General features: G+C 51.0%; 3 protein-coding genes and 3 pseudogenes across 3 annotated transcripts in view; 3 read left to right on the forward strand and 3 right to left on the reverse strand.

The window, feature by feature from the left end:
* Positions 1-277: 277 nt before the first annotated feature.
* Positions 278-1,242, reverse strand: LOC116838246 (putative G-protein coupled receptor 33; annotated as a pseudogene).
* An 862-nt stretch (positions 1,243-2,104) lies between these two features.
* On the forward strand, positions 2,105-6,476 carry LOC116838282 (putative G-protein coupled receptor 33). Its single transcript, XM_032803330.2, has 2 exons — positions 2,105-2,551; positions 4,217-6,476. The coding sequence occupies exon 2, from the start codon at positions 4,238-4,240 to the stop codon at positions 5,270-5,272; it is 1,035 nt and encodes a 344-aa protein (XP_032659221.1). The 5' UTR covers positions 2,105-2,551; positions 4,217-4,237; the 3' UTR covers positions 5,273-6,476.
* Positions 6,477-7,458: 982 nt separating this feature from the next.
* LOC142047542 (uncharacterized) lies at positions 7,459-12,972 on the reverse strand. The gene is made up of 2 exons (XM_075071180.1): positions 12,017-12,972; positions 7,459-11,929 (listed from the first exon to the last, which is right to left on the reverse strand). Exons 1-2 carry the CDS (start codon positions 12,449-12,451, stop codon positions 7,601-7,603), a joined length of 4,764 nt encoding a protein of 1,587 aa, XP_074927281.1. The 5' UTR covers positions 12,452-12,972; the 3' UTR covers positions 7,459-7,600.
* Positions 12,973-17,547: 4,575 nt separating this feature from the next.
* LOC116838277 (putative G-protein coupled receptor 33) overlaps positions 17,548-27,265 on the forward strand; it is a 63,752-nt gene continuing 54,034 nt past the window's right edge. Inside the window, exon 1 of the mRNA XM_032803326.2 lies at positions 17,548-17,676. The gene's annotated coding sequence lies outside the window, so the exon portion shown is untranslated. The remainder of the gene's footprint in view (positions 17,677-27,265) is intronic.
* Positions 18,871-20,065, forward strand: LOC116838289 (putative G-protein coupled receptor 33; annotated as a pseudogene).
* Positions 26,104-27,148, reverse strand: LOC116838247 (putative G-protein coupled receptor 33; annotated as a pseudogene).

A 27,265-nucleotide genomic window follows, 5' to 3' on the forward strand; every position in this document is an offset into this window, starting at 1 on the left:
GGAAGGGGTGACAGAGGAGAGTAAAAGAGGGAAGGGAAGAGGAGGAAGGGAGAAATAATCGGGAGTTAGGAAGGCACCATTGGAGAGGATCTCTCTCGGCACCCTTTGGTCCTCCAGAATATCGAGGCTAGATATTCTAAGAAACTGGGCTATAGCCGATGGAACTCACTGCTACAAGGTACAACTATGGGCAGAAGGAAAGAGAGATAGTAGATGTGGGAGGAGTGGGGACAGGGACACAGCTATTCTATCCAATGCTCTCTAACTCCAGGCTCTTTCAGGCACTCATGATCAACACCGGCACCGCATTCTCGGAGAGCAGCGGGCCATGGCAGAGGTGGTAGGGCAGCCAGCAGATGAAGAATGGCACCATCGCAGTCACCATGACTTTGAAAGGCTTCCCACTCCTCTCCAACCCCCTCTTCTTCATCTCCAGCCCTGTCCGACCCTGGCATCCCACGCTGGTGCCGAGAGGCAGCAGGAAGCCCAGCAGGAACTGCACCCTGAACAGCAGAAGATGGAGATGTCTCCTCCAGGCCTGCATCTTGGCTCCGTCCACCGCTCCAGAGAAGGTGTAACTGTTCATACCCTGCCCCCTCCAACTCCAGGAGTTGCTGGAAACCCAGTTAGGGAGCACTGAGTGCGCGCCCACAACCAGTTTCTTGGCCTGGGTCACGGTGCAGTGATGCCAGCAACAGATGGAGTGTCAGGGGAGAGTGCGCTGGTCCAGGCAGGTGAGGGTGAGGAGGAAGATGGCAGAAAACAAGCCCAGGGAGAAGCAGGCATTGAGGAGCTCCCACATGACCACACCGAAGACCCAGAGGAAGCCCAGGCAGGTGTAGGTGGGAACAGAGTTATAAAGCAGAACGTGAGCAGGTAGGTGAGGACCAGATGGAAGGACAAGAGGGAGGTCACCATCATCCTCAGCCTCAGCCCCAGAACCCACAGGCAGAGCCCACAGCCACCCACCCCCAAAAGGGGTTCCCACATGCAGCTGTCACTTGATTTCCCTTCCCGACCAGCTGGGGGTTGCTCCCATTGGCTGCTGGGAAGGCAGAGGTACAGTGAGGGGCCAGATTGGATGGGAAGGCCGCGGTGCCACGAGGGGTCAGGCCAGTCAGGAAGGCGGAGGGGCCATGAGACCCTAAGGTGGAGCAGGAAGAACACAAAGGGGATTGGAGGAGACAGAAGAGGGGAAGGGTGAGGGAGAGACAGACGTGTGCAGTCCGTGCCCTAGCAGTGAGAAACACGGCATTTCATTTTCCTCCCTGCACAAACTCATTAGGCTCCAGCCACACACAGGGTAGAACCAGAATCCTGGGTGCCAGCACCTGTACCCCCCCAATCTAACTCAGTACACATCACTCCCCTTCCAGAGCCACAGCCAGAACCAAGGAGTCCTGACTCCTAACTCCACCAATCTAACTCAGTACACAACACTTCCCTCCCAGAGCCACAGCCAGAACCCAGGAGTCCTGACTCCTAACTCCACCAATCTAACCCTTTGGACCACATTCCCCTCCCAGAGCTGGGGATAGAACCACTGGTTTATGATGCCCCATATACACCTGCTCTAACTGCTAGATCCCACTCCCCTCCCCCAGCCAGGGATAGTACCCAGGAATCCTGGGTCCCAGCCCCTTCCCCCCACCCTAACCACTAGACACCACTCCCTTCAGAATTCAACCTTGGTCTCATGTACCATGACATTGAGGGCTGTTTTCCCAGGAACGTTGGGTTCCCTATGGGGTTCTCAGAGTCCCGATTCTGAGGATGAGGCCTGTGTAACGAACATTTTGGGGAGGGCTGGGTGTGACTGAGATTTTATCTAGAACAGGAAGGGGCGGGATGTCACATGAGTTGTCCCACCCAGGGATGGACCCACAACATGTAGATAACACAGGACCCCTCACGGCTATTGACCTGTTCTAACCCCTAGACCCCACCGCCCTCTCAGAGCTGAGGACAGAGCCCAGGGTCCTTACTGTCAGTGTTCCCCTCCCCCCAATACACACACACTCCAAACCACTAGACTCTCCCAATCCTTGCCTGGGAATTGCATCATTTGTGACTCAGACTTTGTTGTGAGCTAACAGAGCTGGGTTATTTTTGGGTCGTGGCAGCCCATCACCCAAGGAGTTGTGCAAAATACAGGCCGTTCCTCTTCATGGGGGCACGCCTCAATACTTGATCTGCTGGCTAAGCATCTAGGGCATTAGAGAGGAGGGGCTGGGAACCAGGACTCCTGGGTTCTATGCCAGGCTCTGGGGGGGAGGGGGGCTAGTTTCAAAGCAATAGTTGTTGTTTAGGTGGTTTTTTTGCTAAGACAGTGTCCAATGATCATTTCCGTTCATGGTTTGCAGCTTGTGGATCTCAGAGAGCAGGTGGGGGTGGAGCATGTAGAAGACACAGACTTAAGGAGAGTGAACTCAACATGCAGGGGAGGGCTCTGGGGTGCAGGGCACAGACACACGGATGCTTTGCTGGCCATACACACGCCATCTGAGGCTCTCTCTGCGCTGGATCTCTGTTTCCACCACCCGCCTCCCAGGTGAGTTGAGACAATGGGCAGAGGGGCCTTTGTTGGGTCTAAAGGGCAATTTCCTTGCTAAGGTCCCCTAGAAGGCACAGAAATTTGCTATTGTAAAGGCAAATCAGTGGGACTCCCTGCCCCTGGAAATCAGTAGGGTTAGTCTGGGAGACTCCCTGCCACTGGGTATCAGTGGGGATAGATTATGAAACTCCCTGCCACTGAGTAAGAGTAGAGCGAGCCTGGGAGACTCCCTGCCACTGGGTTTCAGTGGGGTTAGCCTGGAAGACTCCCTGCCACTCGGTATCAGTGGGGTTAGCCTCTAAGATTCTCTGCCATTGGGTACAGTGGGGTTCCCATGGGGCACTCAATAGACAGAGGTAGTAGGTGAGGTCTGTGACGTGGGTAAATTTTCCCTCCTTATTTCATATTAGTCCGACGAGCCGCTTCCCATTTACGAAGCTTTAAACCGGACTCCTGTACCCCTTCTCCTCGTACCCCTAAGTTTTACCTCACTTAAAAACTACTTGCTTGCAAAATCAGACATAAAAATACTAAAATGTCACAGCTACACTATTACTGAGCAATTGCTACTTTCTCATTTTTCCCATGTAATTATAAATGAATTGGAATATAAATGTTGTACTTACATTTCAGTGCATAGTATATAGAGCAGTACAAATAAGTAATTATATGAAATTGTAGTTTGTACTGACTACACTCGTGCTTTTTATGTAGCTTGTAAAACTAGGCAAATATCTAGATGGGTTGATGTACCCCCTGACAGACCTCTGTGTACCCCTACAATACACGTACCCCTGACTGAGAACCTCTACTCTAAGCCACAAGACCTCACTTTCTCCTCCCACAGCCCAGAAGTTCTAACCTCTGCCCCACTCGCAGAGCTGGGGTTAGAAACCAGGCAGCCCTTCTCTAACCATTAGGCCAGTCTGCAGAGCACAGAGGACTCCATGCTAACAAAGCCGTGAGGGGCGCAGTCCCTGAGAAAGGCAATAGCCCAGAGGACCCTGCTGCAGGGCTGACAGCAGGGCTGTGGGACAGAGAAGCAGCTCGGTGGATTGAGACTTCCTGTGTTACAGTGAGGGTGAAAAGGACCCTGCACGCTCTCACGAGTCAGGGTGTAGCAGCAGTTCCTGTGACTGAAAGATAAGCACAAGAGATAGGGTGGGGGAGGGGTGGCTTTTTCTTCCTTGTAGCACTCGCACCAGCTAAGAGTCAACAGCACCGATCCTCACCTAACTGAGTAGGCCTGATCCCCTGCCCTGGGCCAGATTAGAGCTGGCCATCCAAGAGGGGAAGGCCCCAGGGCCCATTCCCTGCTCCCCTGAGCCAGCCAGAGATCCAGATTACAGCTACACGGTATTCTCTGCATAGCTGCATATTTGACCTACTAGAGTGTCCCCTTCCGCACTCCTCCCACGTCTGCTACCCCCTTGTCCTTCCCTACTGCTCACAGCTCTATTCTGTAGCAGTGAGTTCTACCAGCTATAGCTCACTTTCTGAGAATATCCAGCCTGGATCTTTTGAAGGACCAGAGGGTGTCCAGTGAGGTCCTCTCCAATGTTACCTTCCTAACCCACTCTGGTATTTCTCCCTTCTCCTCTTCCACTCTCCCTTTTTGCCTTCACTGTCGTCCCTTCCAACCCCTTTTCTGTCTCTACCCAGGGTACCATAGAACAAGATATCATGGCACTCCCACCAACCCCAGTGGCAAATTTCAGCAAGACCACAGAGGTCATGAAGATCTCTCACCTGGCCTCTGCTCTGTTGCTCTTCATCACCTTCCTGGTGGGTGTGGCGGGGAATGGGCTGTACCTGTGGGTGCTGGGGATGAAGATGAGGAGGACGGTGACCACACTCTGGTTCCTTCACCTGGTGTCCTTCTACCTGCTCTTCACCCTTCTGATCCCCTTCTTTGCCATCTATGTCCTCCTGGATTTCCACTGGGTCTTTGGCACGGCCTTGTGCAAGCTTCTCAATACCTTCATTTCTATGGGCATGTTCACCTCTGTCTTTCTTCTCACACTCATCAGTCTGGACCGCTACACCCTCACTCACCATCCCATTTGGTCCCGGAATCACCGCACCATGCCACAGGCTTGGAAGCTGATTGTGGGTGTGTGGCTGGCCTCCTTCGGTCTCAGCGCTCCCTACCTGGCTTTCCGGGAGACCCATGTGGTTGACGGGGACAGAATCATCTGCATCAACAATTATGCCCTCTCCACAGACTGGATTGGAGCCGAGCCGCAAGACCTGGGCAGACAGGTCCACCTGGCTGTCTTCATTGTCCGGTTCCTGCTGGGCTTCCTGCTGCCTTTCTGCACCATCGTGGGATGCTATATCCGCGTAGGCCTGAAGATGAAGGATAAGAAGCTGGCATGGGCTGGGAAGCCCTTCAAGGTCATGGTAGCCGCGGTGGTTTCCTTCTTCCTCGGCTGGCTGCCCTACCACCTCTACCATGGCTTGAAGCTCTACAAGAAGGAGGTGCCAGAGTCAGTGACAGGTGTCCTCTTGGTCATTCACACCTTCACATCCTGCTTCAATGCCTCCTTCTCCCCCATCCTCTACCTCTTCGTAGGGGAGAAGTTCTGGCAGGTCTTCAGGACATCTCTTCTCACTCTGGTCAAAGCAGCTTTTGTCGATGATCTTGGCAACAGTGGCTCCGAGTCTAGTGGAAGACACGGGTCAGAAGTTGAGAACACAAGGGAAGAGATGGTCTGAAGGTGCCCAGACTTGGGGACAGTTGAAAACTTGGCATCCCCATTATTCAGGATTTCTGCTGTTTCTTAAACCTGATGGGTTCCAGGTGTCTCAATGTTTATAAACCCCTCAGTATACCTGGATTCTAGATTCCTTGCTGTCTCTCTCTCAATTTTTTCAAACTCAGTGGGTCATCAGTGGCACCAGATTGCTAGCCAGCTCCAGAACCCTGTTTGTTTTAGGTCTCTCAATGTGTTTTAACCTAACTGACTCTTGGATTGTGCATCTCTAGCTAGCTCCGGAATCTCATTTATTGTCAGCTGTTCAATAGGTTCAAACTCAAAGTCTGTTTAGGTCCCTGACTGGATCTAGGATATCACTGGATTCTAGAGTGTTTTCAGACCACACAGAATCCAGCAGGTTCCAGATTGTCTGCTAAAACATTCATCTTGGCTCTAGATTTCCAAATGATTTTTAATCCATTAGGTGTGATATATTACAGGAGAGTCTGTGTATTACTATAGCACTATCTAGCTCTTCTCCAGTGCTTGTCATCAGAAGATCTCAAAGAACTTTACCAAGGAGGTCAGTAGCAGTCTTCCAGTTTTTACAAATGGGGAAACTGAGGCATAGAGTGGAGAAGTGACTTGGCCAAGGTCACCCAGCAGGCCAATCACAGAACTAGAACAAATGCAGGTCTCCTACATCCCAGCTGAGGTTTTTTTCCATTTCATATCTTATCTTTACACACTTAGCTCTCTGGGACTGGACCTGTTTTTTCACTATGTGTTTGTATAGTGCCTAGCACAGCGGGGTCCTGGGCCAGGACTGGAGCTCCCAGCACTAACAAAATAAAAATAATGATTCCCAGGTTTTCCTTGAACTGCATAGTTTCTTAAAGATTGTGTGGCAGCTTTGACATAATTTACAAACACAGTGTGACCCAATCACTGGGATATTTAGTGTGGGGAGGCTCTGGCTTAATTTTAGAGTGGCTGATAAGGAAAACAAGCCGGCAGAATAAAGAGCTGCTCCAGAGAAACCACCTGCCCATGAACACTTCAGAGCGGTGAAGAGGTAACGTCCAAGCTAATAATAATGACATTGTATGGAATATGGGTGATCACTCATAATATTATGGAAATGAAATTGCAATGAAACATACCAGATATGCCACATAAGGTATCAGTGGAAAAGTTATCATTTGATAAATATGATAATCTTGTTTATGTGTATACATCCTCTTTGTATCATTAGTTGTAAATATATGTGTTATACTGATATCTCAAACCTGTGCTGTGACACCCCCAGACAGATTACATCAGCACTATCCAGCCCATTGGATGGCCCATCAAGAACTGGCTGGCAGCATTATATTTTGGGTAAGATCCAACCCCCCTTTGGGGATCAGAAGAACATTTTGTACAATGAATGGAATTTTAAGTAACTTCTCACTGTACTGGACCTATTTGCTGATTGGGAGCCTAAGATTGGAATGCAATAAAGGGGGCTGTGGGATTTTTTTCTTTCTTTCTTTCTTTTTGGCTTCTTGATTACCGATGTGGCAGATCTGGAGCACAGCTTGTTACTGGTGGGGAAATCTAGCTACAGTGTTAATCATCACCTTTGGGACAAACTGCTCTCCTTTTTGCAGCCCACCCTGATCTAGGCTTTTTCAATGTGGGCTGCCCTGTGCACTTCTGGTCACAGGTCACAGTAACTGTAAAGATCTCATTTACCAGCTTCAACTAAGTTACAAAACCTTGGCCAAGGCTGGGGTCCAGCACATCCAAAAGATGATAAAGAGTTAAAAAGATCCTCCCTGGTCGATTCTCCATCCCTGCAATTTTTAAAGCAGGACAGGATGGTATTTCTACCAGGTCTGCTCTAGTTCAACTAGGGATTAATTCAGAGATGTTCTGCAGCAGGTCAGACTAGGGGACCACCATGCTGCTTCTGGCCTTGTGTCATGAAGAGTTGGGGAGTCCGGACCTGCACCCCTCTTCCTGGGACCCACAGTGACTTTTAGCCAGCCAGTAAAACAGAAGGTTTATTGGACACAGGAACGCAGGTTACAGCAGAGCTTGCAGGCACAGTCAGGACCCCTCCATTGAGTCCTTCTGGGCTTTCAGGGTGCTTGGATCCTAGCTAGGATACCCTGCATTCTGCCCACACAGCCCCAAACCCAAACTGAAAACTACTTCCCTCCTCCCACTCCCTCCTTTTGTCTACCTTCCTGGGCAAAGGTGTTGACCTTTCCCCTCCCTTACCTAGCTCAGGTTACAGGCTCCGGTATCGTCCATCCCCTAAAGACCTCCCCTGCTCTCCCATTCCCCACACAGATAGCCCCTACTCCATCACATCTCTCCCCCCTTCGGAACTGAACTGAGCCGGGTCACTCTGCCCAGTGACCTGGGGAAGTTCAGGGCCCCCTCTCCAGGACAATGCATCCACTATCAGATTGGCACTTCCCTTCACATGGACCACGTCCATGTCATAGTCCTGCAGGAGCAGGCTCCACCTCAGGAGCTTGGCGTTGGCTCCTTTCATCTGGTGCAGCCAGGTCAGGGGAGAGTGGTCGGTGTACACGGTGAAGTGTCGCCCAAAGAGATATGGCTCTAGCTTCTTAAGGGCCCACACCATGGCCAGGCATTCCTTCTCGATGGCCGCGTAGTTTTGCTCCCGGGGTAGCAGCTTCTTACTCAGGTACACGATGGGGTGTCTCTCCCCCTTTTCATCCTCCTGCATTAACACCGCCCCCAGTCCCGTGTCTGAGGCGTCGGTGAACACCATAAAGGGTTTGTCAAAATCTGGGTTCGCCAGAACTGGGCCACTGACCAGAGCCTCCTTCAGCGCCCGGAAAGCCTCCTGGCACTGCTCGGTCCAGATTACCTTGTCTGGCTTCCCCTTTTTGCACAGTTCAGTGATGGGGCCGGCTATGGCGCTAAAGTGGGGCACGAACCTTCGATAGTACCCCGCCATCCCAATAAAGGCCTGGACCTGCTTCTTGGTTTGGGGAGCAGGCCAGTCTCTGATCACCTCCACCTTGGCTGGTTCCGGCTTCAGGCAGCCGCTCCCCACCCGATGGCCCAGGTAAGATACTTCAGCCATCCCCACCTTGCACTTCTCAGCCTTTACGGTTAACCCAGCCTCCCGGATTCGGTCCAGGACTTGTGTAACCTGGGACACATGGTCCTCCCAGGTCTGGCTGAAGACGCAGATGTCGTCAATATAGGCCACGGCAAAACTCTCCATCCCCCTCAGTAGCTGATCCACCAGGCGCTGGAAGGTGGCCGGCGCTCCCTTGAGGCCAAAGGGCAGGGTCAGAAACTCGTAGAGCCCCAGAGGGGTGATAAAGGCCGATTTCAGCCTGGCATCTGCGTCCAGCGGCACTTGCCAGTAGCCCTTGGTAAGATCCATGGTGGTGAGGTACCGAGCACCTCCCAGCTTGTCTAGGAGCTCGTCAGGCCTGGGCATGGGGTAGGCATCAGATACGGTGATGGCATTGAGCTTTCGATAGTCCACACAGAACCGGATTGACCCATCCTTCTTGGGGACCAGCACCACTGGCGAGGCCCAAGGGCTGGAAGACTGCTGGATCACCCCCAAAGCCAGCATGTCCCTGACCTCTCTTTCCAGATCCTGGGCAGTTTTACCAGTGACCCGAAAAGGGGAGCATCTTATAGGGGAATGTGGCCCAGTCTCCACCCTGTGGACAGTCAAATTAGTGCGTCCAGGCTGGTTGGAAAACAGCTGTCGGTACAGATGCAGCACCCCTCTGATCTCAGCGTGCTGGGCCCTGGTCAGCTGATCAGAGAGGGGAATTGCCTCCAGGGGGGAACCAGCTTTTGTCCCAGGGAATAGATCCACCAAAGGGTCATCTCCCTGCCCCTCCCAGTGTCCACACACGGCCAACACCACATTCCCCCTGTCATAGTATGGTTTCATCATGTTCACATGGTACACCCGCCGGTGATGTGCCCGGTTTGACAGCTCCACCACATAGTTTACCTCATTCAGTTGCTTGATAACCTTGAAGGGCCCTTCCCAGGCGGCCTGGAGTTTGTTTTTCCTCACAGGGATGAGAACCATCACCTGATCCCCGGTGGCAAAGGCTCGGGCCCGGGCCGTGCGGTCATACCAGACCTTCTGCTTCCTCTGGGCTCGGGCCAGATTCTCCCTGGCCAGGCCCATGAGCTCGGCCAGTCTTTCCCGGAAGGTCAGGACATACTCCACCACTGACTCTCCCTCGGGAGTGGCCTTCCCCTCCCATTCATCTCTCATCAGGTCCAGGGGCCCCCTTACTCGCCTTCCATACAACAGTTCGAAAGGCGAAAACCCGGTAGACTCCTGGGGTACCTCCCTGTACGCGAACAGCAGGTGAGGTAAGTATTTGTCCCAATCCTGCGGGTGCTGGTTCATAAATGTTTTTAGCATCATCTTCAGCGTCCCGTTGAACCTTTCCACCAGCCCGTTGGACTGGGGGTGATACGCTGAGGCCCAGTTGTGCTGCACCCCACATTTCTGCCATAAGGACCGGAGCAGGGTCGACATGAAGTTGGACCCCTGATCCGTTAAGACCTCCTTGGGGAACCCCACCCGGCTGAAAATCGTCAGCAGCGCATCTGCCACTGTATCTGCTTCGATAGAGGACAAGGCCACCGCCTCGGGGTAGCGAGTGGCAAAATCCACCACCACCAGGATGTATTTTTTCCCTGACCGGGTCATCTTGCTGAGAGGTCCCACTATGTCCATGGCCACCTTCTGGAAAGGTTCTTCTATGATGGGTAAAGGCCTCAAGGCTGCTTTCCTCTTGTCCTGGGCCTTCCCCACCCTCTGGCAGAGATCACAGGATTGGCAGTACTGTCGGACCTGGGTAAAGACCCCAGGCCAGTAAAAGTTCTGTAGCAGCCTCTGCCTGGTGCGCCGGATTCCCTGGTGTCCTGCGAGAGGGATGTCATGGGCCAGGTACAGCAGCTTGTGGCGAAACTTCTGGGGAACCACCAGCTGCCTCCTGATCCCCCATGACTCTACCTCCCCTGGGGGAGCCCATTCTCGGTACAGGAACCCCTTCTCCCACAGGAACCTCTCCTTGCAACCTCTCCTCAGGGTCTGTTCCGCACTAAGGTCAGCCTGGTCCCTGGGCTTCCGCAAGGAGGGATCTTTCTGCAACTCCGCCTGGAACTCAGCAGCTGGGACAGGGATGGGGACCAGCTCTCTCTTGCTGGCTGGGTCTGAGGTCGCAGCCTCTCTGAGCCCTGCCCCTGGACGCTCCCCGCCCCCCAGGTTAGGGTCCTGCACCTCGGGCCGAGTACCTTCCCCGTTGTCGGGGTGCAGTGCACTTTGCCGACTCTGACTACGAGTCACGACCAGGGCACTCTGAGTGCTACTAGGCCAGTCCTCAAGGTCCCCTCCCATTAACACGTCTGTGGGCAAATATGGGTGTACCCCCACATCCTTGGGGCCCTCCTTGGCCCCCCACTTCAGATGCACTCTTGCCACGGGCACCTTGAATGGGGTCCCGCCCACGCCCATCAAGGTCAGGTAGGTGTCGGGCACCACCCGATCTGAGCCCACCACCTCGGGCCGGGCAAGCGTCACCTCTGCCCCCGTGTCCCAGTACCCAGTGACCTCCTTCCCATCTACCTCCAGGGAAACAATGCACTCTTTCCGGAGGGGCAGCCCCGCGCCCACCCGGTAAACTAAGAACCCAGAGGCTGGCGCTTCCAGCCCCCCAGAGGAGCTGACCTGGGGACCTCCTCCCTCCTTCATAGGTGGTATGTTGCCAGCCCCCCTTTCCCGGGAGGGTAGCCCATCTTCCGATTGGGTTTTTACCCAGTCCACCCTCTGCGGGTTGGGTCTGCTTGGTCTGTCCCTGAGCTTGGGGCACTGGGCCCGTATGTGGCCTCGTTGGCCACATTGATAGCAGCCCATGTCTCGTGGGTCCCCTGGAATGGGTCGGAGGGACCTGACACTGGATGTTCCCCCTTTGGGGGGGTTCTCCATAGGCCCCCGCTGGGAGGTCCCATGATGACTCTCTCTCTGCGCTGAGGCAGGCCTGCTCCTTCGAGACTCCTCCCTGCCATCCCCTGCCCGACTGTCCACAAATTGGTCGGCAAGTTGGCCTGCGTGCTGCGGGTTCTCCGGCTTCTGGTCCCTCAACCACAGCCTCAGGTCAGACGGGCACTGCTCATACAGGTGCTCCAGTATGAATAGGTCCAGCAAGTCCTCTTTAGTTTGGGCCCCAGCTGTCCACTTGCGGGCATACCCCTGCGCCCGGTTGACCAGTTGTAGGTATGTGATCTCACGGGTTTTACGCTGACTCCGGAACCTTTTCCGGTACATCTCAGGAGTCAGCCCAAACTCGCGGAGCAGGGCCTGTTTGAACAGTTCGTAGTCCCCCGCCTCCGCCCCTTTCAGTCGGCTGTACACCTCCACGGCCGTGGAGTCCAGTAAGGGGGTGAGAACTGCGATCCTGTCTGCAGGGCCAACCCCTTGCAGCTCGCAGGCATTCTCAAAGGCCGTCAGGAAGGTATCTATGTCCTCCCCCTCCTTACGCCGGGGCAGCAAGCGCTTATCAAAGTTCGGTGTAGGCTTGGGTCCCCCCTCACTCACCGCAGCCGGGGCCTCACGGCTCCTCAGCCGGGCCAGCTCCAGCTCGTGTTTACGCTGTTTCTCCTTCTCCTCCAGCTCATGTTTACGCTGGTTCTCCTTCTCCTCCAGCTCATGTTTACGCTGGTTCTCCTCATGTTTACGCTGGTTCACCTTCTCCTCCAGCTCTTGCCTCTTTAACTCGAGCTCCTCCCGTCTCAACTTCCTTTCCTCTTCCAGCCACGGCTGCTCCACAGCTGTCGAGCGTCGCCGGGAGGATCCCCTGCTGGGGGGTGAGCTTCGCTGCCGGGATCCCCTGCCGGCCGGGGGGGTCACGGTGCCTTCGGCATTCGCTGGGCTCCTCCCCGCCCTTCCTCTAGGGCTAGGAAGGGGGGGTCTCGGGAAGCCCTCATCCGCCGTCTGACCACTCCCCGGGGGGACAGGCACTGGTGACTGCGCTGCATCTGCCTGGCTGCTTCCCTCAGAGACAGGGTTCCGGTCTCCCTCCTCCAGCTGGGCAATCAGCTGGTCCTTCGTCAGTCTCCCTGTGCGCAGCCCCCTCTGCTTGCACAGCTCCAGCAGGTCACACTTGCGCCGCTTGGCATACATCTTCCTGCTGGCCACTCACAGGTCGGGGTGCTCGCCGCTCCCCACGGTTTCCGGGGGACCCCTAGTGCACCAGCCCTTCTTGAGGTCACCACCTCTCTGCCAGGGTCGAGCTGCAGACTCCTCCGCCCCTGGGACCGCTCGCTGCAATCCCCCGGGGGACCCTGTTACTGCAAAGTCCTTCTCACTGGGCACACACTCCCAGGGGTTAATCACCCCTTCGTTTTACTGCTCCCCAGTCACTTACTGCAGGAAGCGCCGTCCACGGGGTGCAGTATCTCCCGCCGCTGCCACCAGTTGTTACGGAGTGTGGGGGAGTCCGGCCCTGCACCCCTCTTCCTGGACCCCACAGTGACTTTTAGCCAGCCAGTAAAACAGAAGGTTTATTGGACAACAGGAACGCAGGTTACAGCAGAGTTTGCAGGCACAGTCAGGACCCCTCCATCGAGTCCTTCTGGGCTTTCAGGGTGCTTGGATCCCAGCTAGGATACCCTGCATTCTGCCCACACAGCCCCAAACCCAAACTGAAAACTTCTTCCCTCCTCCCACTCCCTCCTTTTGTCTACCTTCCCGGGCAAAGGTGTTGACCTTTCCCCTCTCTTACCTAGCTCAGGTTACAGGCTCCAGTATCATCCATCCCCTAAAAACCTCCCCTGCTCTCCCATTCCCCACACAGACAGCCCCTACTCCATCACAGCTTGGAATCTCTGATTCCATTTAGAGGTTAGGCAGATGTTGTTGGGGTGCTGTACCAGTTGTCACCTGGACCCACTGGGGTATCTGAGGAAGCCAGGCCTGAGTGGGCCACCATCCATGGGTGGAGGGCTGTAGGTAAGTTAGACATGCACGTAGCCCCTCTGTTTTAAAAATCTTTTTTCTATTGCTACTGTTCAGATGAAACAAGACTGCCAAACATGACAGATACTACCTCTCGCTGATTTAGAATTGAATAGTATCTCATGGATTCCAGGAATCCTGGCCCACTCTTAACCTCTTGGGTCCCAGGTCTGTGAGTGTTGTGAATGTGCTCTGACCTGATGTGGGCTAGATTTAGACATCATGTTTTCCAAGCCACTTTAAGTTTCAAAAGCCAATAGGATCCTATGCATTCTAGATATTTGGCTGGTTTTTGAACCTCTTGAGTTCTAGATCTGCCAAGATTTTGAAACACAAAGAGATCCTATGTGGTCTTGAGTATCCTAGTGTCCAATCTCATATATGACATCCTAGAACACATAGGACCAGTTTGGGTTTTAATTTTTTTTTGTCAGAGCAAGAACCCAAGTGTTGCAAGAATCACTCAGTAGTACCACATTAATTCTAGATATTAGTCTAGTTCTTAAACCTCTTGTGTTCTAGGTATGACAATGTCTTGAAACCCAATGAGATCTGACATGGTCTAGTACCTGAAGGGTTCCAAGCACATGGAATCACATACTGATTTAAGATACTTTCCAGCAGGCCTGATGTTCACAAAGGGTTCAGCTCCTTCTTCTGGAAAATTGGGCCTCTTTAATGGTGTTCATCTGGGAAACCCCCCATAATAGAAGCATAACAAATAATAACCTATTATTTTGGAATATTAAGTCTGTAAGGCAGTAGGGCATGGAGCAAACAAGCCAGATCCTCAGCCAGTGTAAATCAATATAGCTCTGTTGACTTCACTTCAGAGTTCTTGGGCTCTTCTCCTGCCACTGGGAGATGAGTGGGGTCTAGCAGGTTAGTGTGGTGGGGCAAGGAGCCAGGACTCCTGGGTTGAAACCCCAGCTCTGTAAGTAAATGGTGTTTAGCAGATATAGTAGACTTAATGACACCAAAACATTTAATGAATTAGTGTTAAATTTACCAAATTGTTTCCCTGAATCACCAAAAAGCTGACATTTTCAATATAAAACATTTTGATTTTCTTATTCAAAACAGCTTTGCTTGAAATTCGATAATTTTTTTTTTAATTATTCATTTCAAATGTGTAAAAACCAAGCTCAGGAAAAAAAAATGTTGTTCGGACTAAAACAGTCCCCCCCCTTTTCGTTAGCTAATCATAATAATTTGGGGTCATATCAAATGAGTTGTTCTCTCTCCCTCCCCCCACCACCTCGGTTGTTCAGAAGAACCAGAGATCAAAAGAATCGGTTATTGGCACAAGACGTACTTGCCATCTGTGGTCCCAGTTCAGCCCCCTTGTGGCTGAAGACACCAAGTCAAAGGTGATAACAGGGTCGAGAACACAAACATCTCCATGCTTCATTCAACAGAGCAGTGGCTGTGTCTCTAAGCCCCCACATGTCAGTTCAACGTGAGTGTTACTCACCCTCAATTTCCAATGGAAGCTGTACCCATGGAGGTGTGAACTGCTATTTAGCACAAGTGCAAACAGCTTGAGGAGCGGACTCATTTTTGCAGTACAGCTGCACAGGCCGTCGGTCCCGTTGCGTAGCTGAGCTCAGAGGCCATCCAGGCTCGATGTTTCCCAAAGTTCGGACCTGTGACATTGCAGTCTATATGGTTTTATCAAAATATGCTAATAAGTGAATATAATGTAACTGGAATATGCTTCATGCAAAAAGTCTGTTGTAAGGTATCATTACAAAGCTTATAATCTACTGAGTGTGCTCGTCCTATTTATATAAATGTATCACTCTTGTATCTGAAACTAGAAATATGAAATATAACTCTGAGGTCCTCTTGTAATTATGCAAAGTGTGGGCCATTAATGGTGGTTTGGAATCTTGATGACTCCCATTAACCAGGACAACTGACTGCAGATGGGTGTGTTTTACCTGTAAGTCTCTCTGTATACGTGTGTGCTGGCAAGTGGGCAATGAAGTCTTGCAGTGACATGTGATCATATCATCTGAACTGGAATCCATCTTTAATCTGGTGTGTTTCCATTGAGAAGAAGGGGGTGGGGACCCAGAGAGGGACAAAGGATTCCCGCCTTATGCAAAAGATATATAAGTGGGTGGAACAGAACAAAGGAGTGAGCCAATATGAGGAATCCCCTAGCTAGCACCTGAGCTGGAACAAGAGCTGTACCAGGGGAAAAGATTGTGGCCAGGCCTGGAAGGTGTCCAGTCTGAGGAATAAACGTACTGAAGCATCTTTAAGGGTGAGATTATCTGTGTTCAGTTTGATTAGACATAGATTTGCGCATTTATTTTGCTTGGAGACTTACTTTGTTCTGTCTGTCGCTACTTGGAACCCGTTAAATCCTACTTTCTGTATTTAATAAAATCACTTTTTACTTATTAATTAACTCAGAGTACGTATTAATACCTGGGTGGGCAAACAGCTGTGCATATCTCTCTACCAGTGTTACAGAGGGCAAACAATCCATGAGTTTACCCTGCACAAGTTTTATACAGGATAACACAGATTTATATGGGTGTAGACCCCAGTGGGTGTTGGGCATCTGAGACAAGAACACTTCTGTTAGCTGCTTTCAGTTACGCTTACGGCTGTTAGGGGATGTGATTCAGACCTGGGTCTGGGTTTTCAGCAGGCTAGTGGGTCTGGCTCAAACCAGGCAGGGCACTGAAGTCCTAAGCTGACGGGGCAGGAAAGCAGGGGCAGAAGTGGTCTTGGCACATCAGGTGGCAGCTCTCAGGGGGGTTTCTGTGATCCAACCCGTCTGACGGCCTCTTTGCTATTTCCTCTCACTCTGCCCGGAGAACATTATAACCCTTTGAAAATGTTCAATCAGTGCGTGTAGGGGGAGGGGCCTGTATCGCGGGAACCTCTGGACCAAATGTCCCCAAATTTGCATCACAAACCCCACCCCCGCCTCTGTTGCTCAGGGCTGGTTTTCAAGGCAATTGCCCCCCGCACGGGAGCATCAGTGCAATGTGTGACTATTAAGAACAGCTCATCTTCAGGGGGCTGCATCTCCTCACATCCCCGATCAAATGACTGCCCTTTGCTCTCGCAGACTCCAGCAGAGCCCCCGAGGCTTGGTGCCACTTTCCAAGTTGATGCAAGTCTGCAACGGGTGTTCAGAGTGGTGTGAAAATATTAAGAGCAGCTCCTTTTCATGTGGCTTTATTTAACTGAGGGCCCTGGATCACAAGCCTCTGAACCTGCCCCCACTCACTCTGCCCCTGGCCTTGCTCAGAGACGGACAATTTCAAGCCAAGCCGAGCGGGTGTGTGGATTTCAGAGCACTTTGACTCATTGGTTCCTACAGGAAGGGGTTTCTCCGCAGGCCCGGCTGCAGAGGCACCCTTAGCAGACCTGCTGTGAGAGGACTCGGTCTTCAAGGCCTTGGATAGTTCTGAGCTCAGCGTCTGCAGCACCTGGTTGCAAGCAGCTCCCTGAATCCAACAGCCCTTTCGTCTCTGCACACTCACATCCAACCCCGGGACTTCAGCCCGGCCACATTCGTGCCAAGCACCACAGCCGCATCTCTGGGGCGTGTGCCTCTTTGAAAGTCCTATCAAAGCTCTAATCCCTTTGGACATGCAGTTTCCTCTGAGGGGCAGCGGGTGGCACTGATATTTGTCCAGGGGGAACAGCTGGACCCCCATTTCTGGGCATCCCTGGCCCACCATGACCGTCCAGTTTAAGGAGCCCTTCTGGGCAATAGCAGATTATCCAATGGTTCATCGGGGCCTGTGCCTAGGGGCTGTGGTCAATTGGGGGGGTCCCTGGAAAAATGGATGCCCCATCCAGGAGGAATTCCCAGAGTCCTGGCAGAAGCACTGGGTGGGCAAGGTGTGGGAAACCCCTGCGCCCCAACACCACAACCCCGGCAGAAATGCTGGGCAGGTTAGGGGAAGCCCCAGGTCCCGGACCCCCACTGCAGCCCTGGGATTGGAGGGATTTTGCCCCCTGCCATGGCCTCAGCATTAGTGGTTAGAGCAGGGGAGGGGTGACTCAGGACATCTGGGTTCTAGATCCAGATGTGGGAGGGGAGTGGGGTCTAGTGGGTTAGAGAAGCTGGGAGCCAGGGCTCTGGGCTCTATCTCTGGCTCTGGCAGGGGAGTGGGGGCTAGTTTTAAAGCAATGGGTGTTTCTTAGGTGGTTTCTTTGCTAAGACAGTGTCCGAATTATCATTTCCATTTATGGTTTGCAGCTTCTCCAGCTCACAGAGCAGGTGGAGGCGGAGTGTGTAGAAGACACAGAGTTAAGAGGAGTCAACTCAACACACAGGACAGCATAGACTCACGGACGCTTTGCTGGGCAAACACCCACCATCCGCGTCTCTCTGCGCTGGGTCCTGCGCTGTCCAGGTGAGTCGAGATGATGGGCCAAGGCCCCTCATTGGGTCTGACGGGGAATTTCCTTACTAATTCTACATAGGAGGCACAGACATTTGCTATTAACAGAGCAAACCACTGGGACTCCCTGCCACTGGGTATTAGTGAGATTAGCCTGTGGGACTCCCTGCCACTGGGTATTAGTGGGGTTAATATGAGGACTCAATAGAGAGAGGTAGTAGGTGGGGTCTGCGATATGAGTGAATTTTTCCTCTCTTGTTTCAGGTTAATCAGATGAGGTGTTCCCCATTCACGAAGCTCTAAGCCACAAGACGCCATGTTCCTCCCACAGCCCAACCCCTGCAGCTCTATCCCACTAGATGTGATTCACCTGCTAGAGGAAGAAATAGAACCCAGGAGTCCTGGCTTCCAGTCTCCCTTGCTCTGACCAACAGGCCAGTCTGCACAGCACAAAGGACATCACGCTGATAAGGCTACTGGGGGTGGGGGGAGCACTCTCTGAGAGAGACAGTAGCTGAGAGGTCCTCGGTGCAGAGCCGGCAGCATTGCCGTGGGGGAGAGAAGCAGCTAAGTGCATTGAGGCTTCCTGTGTTACAATGAGGGTGAGAAGGACCCTGCAGGCTCTCTCGCGTCAGGATGTAGCAGCAGTTCCTGTGACAGGCAGATGAGTATAAGAGATGGGTTGCGGGGGGGTGGCTTTTTCCACCTTCTAGCAGTGACTTCCCCTGGCCGCAGCTCCCGCATGCTAGAAGTCAATAGCACCAATCCCCACGTCCCTGAGCTAGCCAATCCCTGCCCTGAGACAGATTGGAGCTGGTGTCTGCTGGGGGGAAAGGCCTCATGTCCCATTTCCCACCCTTCTCCGCCAGCCCATCATCCAGATCCCAGCAATGTGGTATTCTCAGCAGAGCTGTGCGTTTGACCTACCAGACTATCCCCTTTCCCCACTGCTCTCAGGTCTGCTACTCCTCTCTTCGTCCTCTGCTGCCCATATCTCTATCCTGTAGCAGTGAGTTGTGGCCCAGTTGCTGAGAATACCCAGCTTGGAGATTCTGAAAGATCAGAGGGTGCCCAGCTAGGTCCTGTCCGATAGTGTGTTCCTAAACCCCTCTACAATCTCTTCCTTCCTCTTCTTCCACTTCCCTTTCCCCCTCCTCTGTCGTCCCTTCTAACCCCCTTCCCCCTTCTGTCTCTCCCCAGGGCATCATGGACCAAGGCAACACAACCCTCCCACCAACCGCTGGGATGAATTCTAGCCAGAACCCAGCAGCTGTGAGCACCACTCACTTGGCCTCTGCTGTGTTGCTTTGCCCCACCTTCCTGGTGGGTGTGGTGGGGAACGGGCTGTACCTGTGGGTGCTGGGGATGAAGATGAGGAGGATGGTGACCATGCTCTGGTTCCTCCACCTGGTCTCCTGCTACCTCCTCTTCACCCTGCTGATCCCCTTCGTTATCGTCTTCCTCCTCATGGGTTCACACTGGATCTTCGATATGGCCATGTGCAAGCTTCTCAACACCTGCATCTCCATGGGCATGTTCTCCGCCATCTTCCATCTCACCCTCATCAGCCTGGAATGCTACATCCTCCCTCACCATCCCATCTGGTCCTGGCATCACCACACTATTCCCCGAGCATGGAAGCTGGCTGTGGGTGTGTGTCTGGCCTCCTTTGGTCTCAGAGCTCCCTACCTGGCTTTCCAGGAGACCCGCGTGGTGGACAAGGGCAGAATCATCTGCATCAATAATTATTCTCTCTCCACAGACTGGAATGGAGCCGAGACACAAGACCTGGGAAGATGAGTCCACCTGGCTGTCTTCATTGTCCGGTTCCTGCTAGGCTTCCTGCTTCCTTTCTGCACCATGGTGGGATACTATGTCCACCTGGGCCTGAAAATGAAGGAGAAGAAGCTGCTGTGGGCTGGGAAGCCCTTCAAAGTCATGGTGACCACGGTGGTTTCCTTCTTCCTGGGCTGGCTGCCCTACCACCTCTATCACGGCTTGAAGTTGTACAAGAAGGTGGTGCCAGAGTTGGTGACGGGTGCCCCCTTGGTCATTTACACCTTCACGTCCTGTTTCAATGCCTGCTTCACCCCCATTCTTTACCTCTTTGTGGGGGAGAAGTTCTGGCAGATCTTCGGGACGTCTCTTCTCACTCTTGTCAAAGCAGCTTTTGTCGACAATCTCGGCAGCAGTGCCTCCGAGTCTAGTGGAAGACACGGGTCAGATGTCAAGAATACAAAACAGGTGATGGCGTGAAGATGCCCAGACTTAGAGAGTGTTGAAAACTTGGCATTCCATTCATTTCTAGATTCCTGATGGTTCAAAATCCTTATGGATTCCAGGTATCTCACTGTTCATAGGACCTGCATTGTCCCTGGATACTAGATTCCCTGCTGGCTCCAGAATTCCATACGTCACTCAATTTTTTTCAAATTCAATGAGTCATCAATGGAACCAGATCAGTCGCCAGCTCCAGAATCTTGTTTGTTTTAGGTCTCTCAGTGTGTTCTAACTTAATTGACTCTCTTGGATTCTGTATCTCTATCTGGCTCTAGAATCTCATGCATTGTGTGATGAGAACACAACATCCAGAATCAATGTGTTCGAACTCAAAGTCTATGGGTTCTAGATTCCCATCTGGATCTAGGACATCACTGGATTCTAGGGTGTTTTCAAGCCACATAGACTCCAAATTTTTTGCTAAAAGTTTCATCGTGGTCCTAGATTTCCAAATGGTTTAAAATCCATTAGGTATAGTATATTATAGAGGAGTCTGTATATTATAATAATGATATCTAGCCCTTCTCTAGTAGTTTTTCATCAGTAGACCTCAAAGAACTTTACCAAAGAGGTCAGTAGCAGTCTTCCAGTTTTTACAAATGGGGAAACTGAGGCACAGAGTGGGGACGTGACTTGGCCAAGATCACCCAGTAGAAACTTCGGTCCATCCACTAGCACAACAGGGAACAAACTCATATCTCCTCTGTCCCAGCCCAGGTCTCTATTTGTTGAATCTCCTTAGAGTGTGGGCTCTCTGGGACAGGGACTGTCTTTTCACTCTGTATTTGTACAGTGCCTAGCACAGTGGGGCTCTAGGTGAGGATTCAAGTTCTCAGAGCTACTGATATAAAAAAATAATAATGAATCATCATTCCTGGGTGTTGGGATTATGCCAGGTACAGTTCTGCTGCTCTTGGTTCACGCAACAAGGATAACAACCCTTTATTAATCCTATCCCCCAAACAAGGAGACTAGGGATCCATCACCAGCCACAAGTGATCATTGGGGCAAGCAATCCCATCATGCTTAGCCCCCAGGCAGGGTGGGTGTGTCCATGCAAACGAGATCAGCTTCTGAAGTCTTTTTCCACAGCTCACCACTAGATGTCAGGGGAGAGGTCATCCAGACTCTGCTTCCACTTGGAAAGTGGCACCAAGCTGCAGGGGCTCTGCTGGAGCAAAGCGTGGTCGTTTGATTGGGGACTCCACAAGATGCAGCCCCCTGATGATGGGCTGCTGTTAATATTCACAAATTGCACTGAAACCCTCATGCATGGGGCAACTGCCTTGAAAAACGGAGGTGGGGGAAGAGGGGGTTGTAATGCAAATTTGGGGTCATTTGGTTCCCGTGATCCAGACTCCCCCTCCCACCGCTTGTGGCTGTACTGTAAAAGTGAGTCTGCTCCTCAAGCTGTTCACACCTGCGTTTAATAGCAATTCACACCTCTACGAGGTACAGCTTCCACCAGAAACTGAGGGTGAGTAACAGCCATGCTGAGCTGACACAAGGGGGCCTAGAGTCACTGCTCTTTTGATCTAGAAAGGGAGATGTTTGTGTTCAGATCCCTATTATCACCTTTGACCTGGTGTCTTCAGCTACAACGGGGTTGAACTGGGACCACAGATGGCATGTAAGTCCTGTGCCAATAACTGATTCTTCGTGTCTCTGGTTCTTCCAAAAAATGGGGGTGAAGTGGCGGGGGCTCTTATTTGGAGATGACCCCAAAAGATTTTTTTTTAGCAATTTTTTTAGCAAATGAAAAGGAGGGGGGGGTTGTTTCAGTCTTCACAAAATGGTTTTTTTGTTGTGAGCTTAGATTTTACACATTTTAAATAAAATTGAAGTACACTTCAAGACAAAGCCATTTTGAAAAAGAAAATCAAAATATTTCATTTGAAAATGTCAGATTTTTGGTGAATGAGCGAAACAATTTGGCAAATTTGATACTAATTCACCAAATGTTTTGGTGTTACTAACTTTGCTTTAATTGCTAGAGACCACTGCCCTCCCAGAGCTGGGGATTGAACTGAGGAGTCCTTGCTCCTAGACCCCTGCTAATATGCTAGACCTCAGGGGTCTCCCAGAGGCAGGAGAAGAACCAGAGAACTCTGAAGCAAAGTCAACAGAGCTACACTGGCTGAGGATCTGCCCAGTTCACTCCATGCCCTACTGCCTTAATATTCCAAAATAATTGGTGATTATTTGTTATGCTTCTATTTTGGGAGCGTTTCCCAGATGAACACTGTGAAGGGGCACGACTCACCACTGCGGTGCCTCCTGCTGGCTGTCCAGGGAATTAGCACTGTGCCCTCTTCTGGTAGTGTCTTGCCTGCTGTCATCTCTGTTCCTGGAACTACGTCACTCACAGGACCATGGCGTCCTCCTTCAGTGACACTGCGCCCCGGCTGTGCCACACTCTATGTCCCCTCCATCACACCTAGAACTCAAGAGGTTTCAGAACTAGCCAAATATCAAGAACTGGCTTTGCGAACAGTGGGCTGCTAACAGGGAGTTTCGCAGGGGAGTTCTCCAGGTGAAGGAGGAGCAAATACAGCATCTGTGGGGTAAGTGACTGTCTGCAGTGTGTGTGTTTGTTTGTGTTTGGGGGTTACTTGCTGTGTGCTGAGCTTGTGTTTGTCAGTCTGTTTGTTTGTTTTGGTTGTCTGAAGGACCGTGTGCTGTAGCTGGCAGTTGGAGGCTGAGCGACAACGGAAGGTTTGAAAGTTAGAAGCCTCTGGTAACTGGCTGAGCTTTAACCAGTGGGCGGGACATTCACTCAGGCCAGGGCTTTATAAAGCCGCGCACAAGCAACCAGGGGAGCTTTGCGAACAGAAGGCTGCTAACAGCGAGTTGCGCAAGGGAGTTTGGAAGGGGAGTAGGAAGGGGGTCCCTTGTTGGTCCTATCCATGACCCTTGAAAACCTATAAACCAAACTACATCCAAAATCTCTCTCTTTAAAGCAGAGCAGAGCGGACAGGGAGCTGCAGACAGGAGAGTTTGACAGAGGGAGGCTTACAATGGTTAGGAAGACCCGCAACACCTGTGCCAGCACTGCTTCTGTCTCCTCCACCTGCGCCTGTAGCCAGACAGAGCACCAGTGCATGGATGCTTCTACCCACATTCTGGTGTGGTTTTGCAAAGACTGTAACTTGCAATTTCCACTTACTGATATCCAGGCTCGGGGGGGCATCCAATGTGAAAGGTGCCTACTGGTGGAATCTCTCAGGCAGCAGGTGGGAGAGCTACAGGAGGAGGTGGCTAGGTTGAGGAGCATCCGTATCCACGAGCAATTCCTGGACAGTGTCATGTGGAGACAGCTGAGGTAGCTGTCCCAGTTCACAGGACTGGTGGAGGAGGAGATGGCTCAGGGTGGACACTGGCAGCTGGTTACTTCTGGCAGCTGGCAGTGCTCCACCCCTGCTGCGAACCCTTCTGCCGTGATAATAGGTAACCGTTATGCTCTTCTTGATACAGGAGAGAAGGAATCGAGGGCAAAATATAGTGCTCCATCAAAAAAAAAGGAATAAAAACAACCAGAAACTACAGACCAGTTAGCTTTAACTTCTGTGCGCAGGAAGATAATGGAGCAAGTAATTAAGGAATCATCTCAAACACTGGAAGGTAAGGTGATAGGGAACAGCCAGCATGGATTTGTAAAGAACAAATCGTGTCAAACGAATCGTGATAGCGTCCTTTATAGGATAAAAGCCTGTGGATAGGGAGAAGTGTGATGTGCTTACCTAGATTTAGTAAGGCATTTGATATAGGCTCACATTGAATTCTTATGCTGTAAACAAGGCAAATACAATTTAGATGGGACACTATATAAGGTGCGGCCTAATGTGGATACCGTACCTCAGAGAGTGTTTTACTGCTCCCAAGACCGGCTAGAAAAGTATAAACAAGTGGGGTTCCGCAGGGGGTATGCTTTGGACCGGTCTCTTCAAATATTTATCAATGACGTAGACTGTTGGCATAGAAATACGTTATTAAGTTGTGCGGTGATACCAAAATGGAGGATGCAATCTTTGGAGGACAGGGTCAATAAAATGTCTGGGACAAATTGGAGAAAAGAAATATATCATGAGGTAACCAGATGAAGTCAATAGAAGACAAATGGCAAAGGCTCCACTTTAGAAGGAAAATCCAGTTCACACACAGACTGAGGAGAGCTGTCTGAGAAGGAGTATGCGAAAAGATCTAGGGGTCATAGGGACCAAGTATAATTGCAGTGAACAGTGTGTACTGTGCAAAAAAGGTGATCTGATGCATTGAAGGGTGCTGTAACAAACCGAAAGTCATTCTTCCGCTGTACTGCAGCTGGTTAGGCCTCAACTGGCACTGATTGTTCCAGTTCTGGGCACGCATTTCAAGAGTGTGGAAAGAAATTGGAGAGGATCCAGAGAAGGCAACAAGATGATTAAAGTGGTCTAGTGACATAGGCTATGAAGGAAGGTGAAAGAATGGTTTATTAGTTGGAAAGCGAAGACTGAGAGCGGTGACATGAAGCAGTATTCAAGGTATCTAAAAGGTGTCATCAGGAGGGAGGAGAAAATTGTTCACCTTTAGCCTCGAATGATAAAAAGAAGCAATGCTTAAATGCAGAAGAGGGGAGTTTAGGTTGGACATTTAGTGAAAAAAAGTTCCTAACTGTCGGGGTGGTTGGACACTGGAATAAATTGCCTAGGGAGGTTGTGGAATCTCCATCTCTGGAGATATTTGAGTAGGTTAGATAAATGTCTATCAGGGATGGTCTAGACAGTATTTGGTCCTGCCATGAGGGCATTGGACTGGACTCGATGACCTCTCGAGGTCCCTTCCAGTCCTAGATTCTATGAATCTATAAATCTATACTACTTTCTTTCTTTCTTTGTATAGATAGATATTGATTGAAATAGGTATATACACATATAAACCCAATAATACCCCATCAGTTCTAGATATTTGAGTAGTTCTTGAACCTCTTGAAATATAGGTCTGACAAGTTTTTTAAAACCCAAACTCGTCCTATGTCAGCTTGGACATCATATATGAGGTTGGAAACTAGAATGTTCTGGACCACATAGCACCTATTGGGATTTAAAATCATGACAGACCTAGAACCCAAAGGTTCAAGAACTATCCAAATATCTAGAACTCATAGGATCTTATTGGCTTTTGAAACATGCAAGGGGTTTGAAAACTAAATATCCCAGTGACCGGGTCATTCGGTAATTGTAAAGTATTTCAGAGCCATCACACAAACTTTATGGAATCTAAGTAGTTCAAGTAACACCCAGGAATGATTATTATTTATTATTTGAAGTAGTTCTGGGAGCCCTAGTCCTGGCCCAGGACCTTGCTGTGCTTGATGCTGTAGAAACAGAGGAAAGAGAGAGTCCGTGTCCCAGAGATCTCACAATCTAAGGGGATGCAATGGATCGAGACCTGGGCAGGGATGCATGAAACCTGAGTTTGTTCCCAGTTCTGCCCCAGGACGGACTGAAAGTTCTACTGGGTGACTTTGGCCAAATCACTTCCCCTCTGTTTACTCATTTGTAAAAACTGGAAGACTGCTACTGACCTCCTTTCTAAAGTTCTTTGAGATCTACTTATGCCTAGCACTAGAGAAGAGCTAGTTATCTCTCCTATAGTACTCAGACTCTTCTATGATATTCTACACCACCTAAGAGATTAAAAACCATCTGGAAATCTAGAGCCACAATGAAAGTTTTAGCAAACTATCTGGAACCTGTTGAATTCTATGTAGTTTGAAAAGACTCTAGAATCCTGTGATGTCCTAGATCTAGTTGGGAATCTAGAACCCATTGACTCTGAATTTGAACACACTGAGAGACTTACAAGAAACAATATTCCAGAGCCATCTAGTGATGCAGAATCCAAGAGATTCAATTAGGTGAGAACACATTGCATGATCTAAAACAAACAAGATTCTGGAGCTGACTACTGATCCAGTTCTTTGATGACCCACTGAGATTGAAAAAAATTGAGATACCTAGAACACATGGGATTCTGGAGCCAGCAGGGAATCTAGAATCCAGGAACACTGCACGGTTTATAAACATTGACATACCTGGAACCCATCAGGATTTAGAACCATATGGGATCTAGGAACAAAGGGGATGCCAAGTTTTCAACTTTCCCTAAGTTTGGGCACCTTCAGGCCATCTCCTGTTTTGTGTTCTCGACTTCTGATGCCTGCCTTCCGTTAGACTCAGGGCACTGCTGCCAAGATCGTCAACAAAAGCCACTTTGACCAGAGTGAGAAGAAACACCCTGAAGACCTGTCAGAACTTCTCCGCCATGAAGAGATAGAGGATGGGGGAGAAGGAGGAATTGTCGCATGACGTGAAGGTATAAATGACCAAAAGGGTGCCTGTCACTGGCTCTGGCACCTCCTTTCTGTAGAGCTTCAAGCCATGGTAGAGATAGTAGGGCAGCCAGCCGAGGAAGAAGGAAACCACTATGGCCACCATTACTTTCAGGGGCTTCCCAGCGTATGCCTGCGTCTTCTCCTTCATCTTCAGCCCCACATGGCCATGGCATCCCGTGATGGTGCAGAAAGGCAGCAGGAAGCCAGCAGTAACCAGACCATGAAGACAGCCAGGGGGACTGTCTGCCCAGGTCCTATGTCTCAGCTCAGTTCCAGCCTCCAGAGATGTTGTAATTATTGATGCAGGTGATCCTGCCCCCTTCCACCATGTGGGTCTCCTGGAAAGCCAGGTAGGGAGCACTGAGAGCGAAGGAGGCCAGCCAAGCACCCACGGCCAGTTTTCCAGTCCAGAACAGGGTACGGTGATTTCGAAACCAGATGGGATTGTGAATAAGGGTGTTTAATCCAGGCTGATGAGTGCAAGAAGTAAGATGGAGATGAACATGTTCAGAGAGAGGCATGTATAGAGGAGTCTGCACATGGCCATGCTGAAGACCCAGTGGAAACCCAGGAGAATGTAGACAGTAAAGAAGGGGGTCGGCAGGATGAAGATGAGGCAGGAAAAGACCAGGGAGAGGAACCACAGCATGGTCACCGTCTGCTGCATCTTCAGCCCAACACACAGAGGTACAGCCCGTTCCCCACCACACCCACCAGGAAAGTGGAGAAGAGCAACACAGCTGCGGTGAGGTGAGAAGAGCTCACAGCAGCTGGGGTCTGGCTGGAATTCTCCCCAGCGGCTGTTTGGATGGTTGTGTTGCCTTGGTCCATGGTGCCCTGGGGAGAGATAGAAGAGAGCAAAAGAGAGAATGGAAGACAAAGAAGGGAGAAATACCAGAGGGTTAGGAATGTTCCTTTGGAGAGGACCTCTCTGGCACCCTCTGGTCC

This window comes from Chelonoidis abingdonii, chromosome 11 (genome assembly GCF_003597395.2).
Source record: "Chelonoidis abingdonii isolate Lonesome George chromosome 11, CheloAbing_2.0, whole genome shotgun sequence".
Taxonomy (NCBI): domain Eukaryota; kingdom Metazoa; phylum Chordata; order Testudines; family Testudinidae; genus Chelonoidis; species Chelonoidis abingdonii.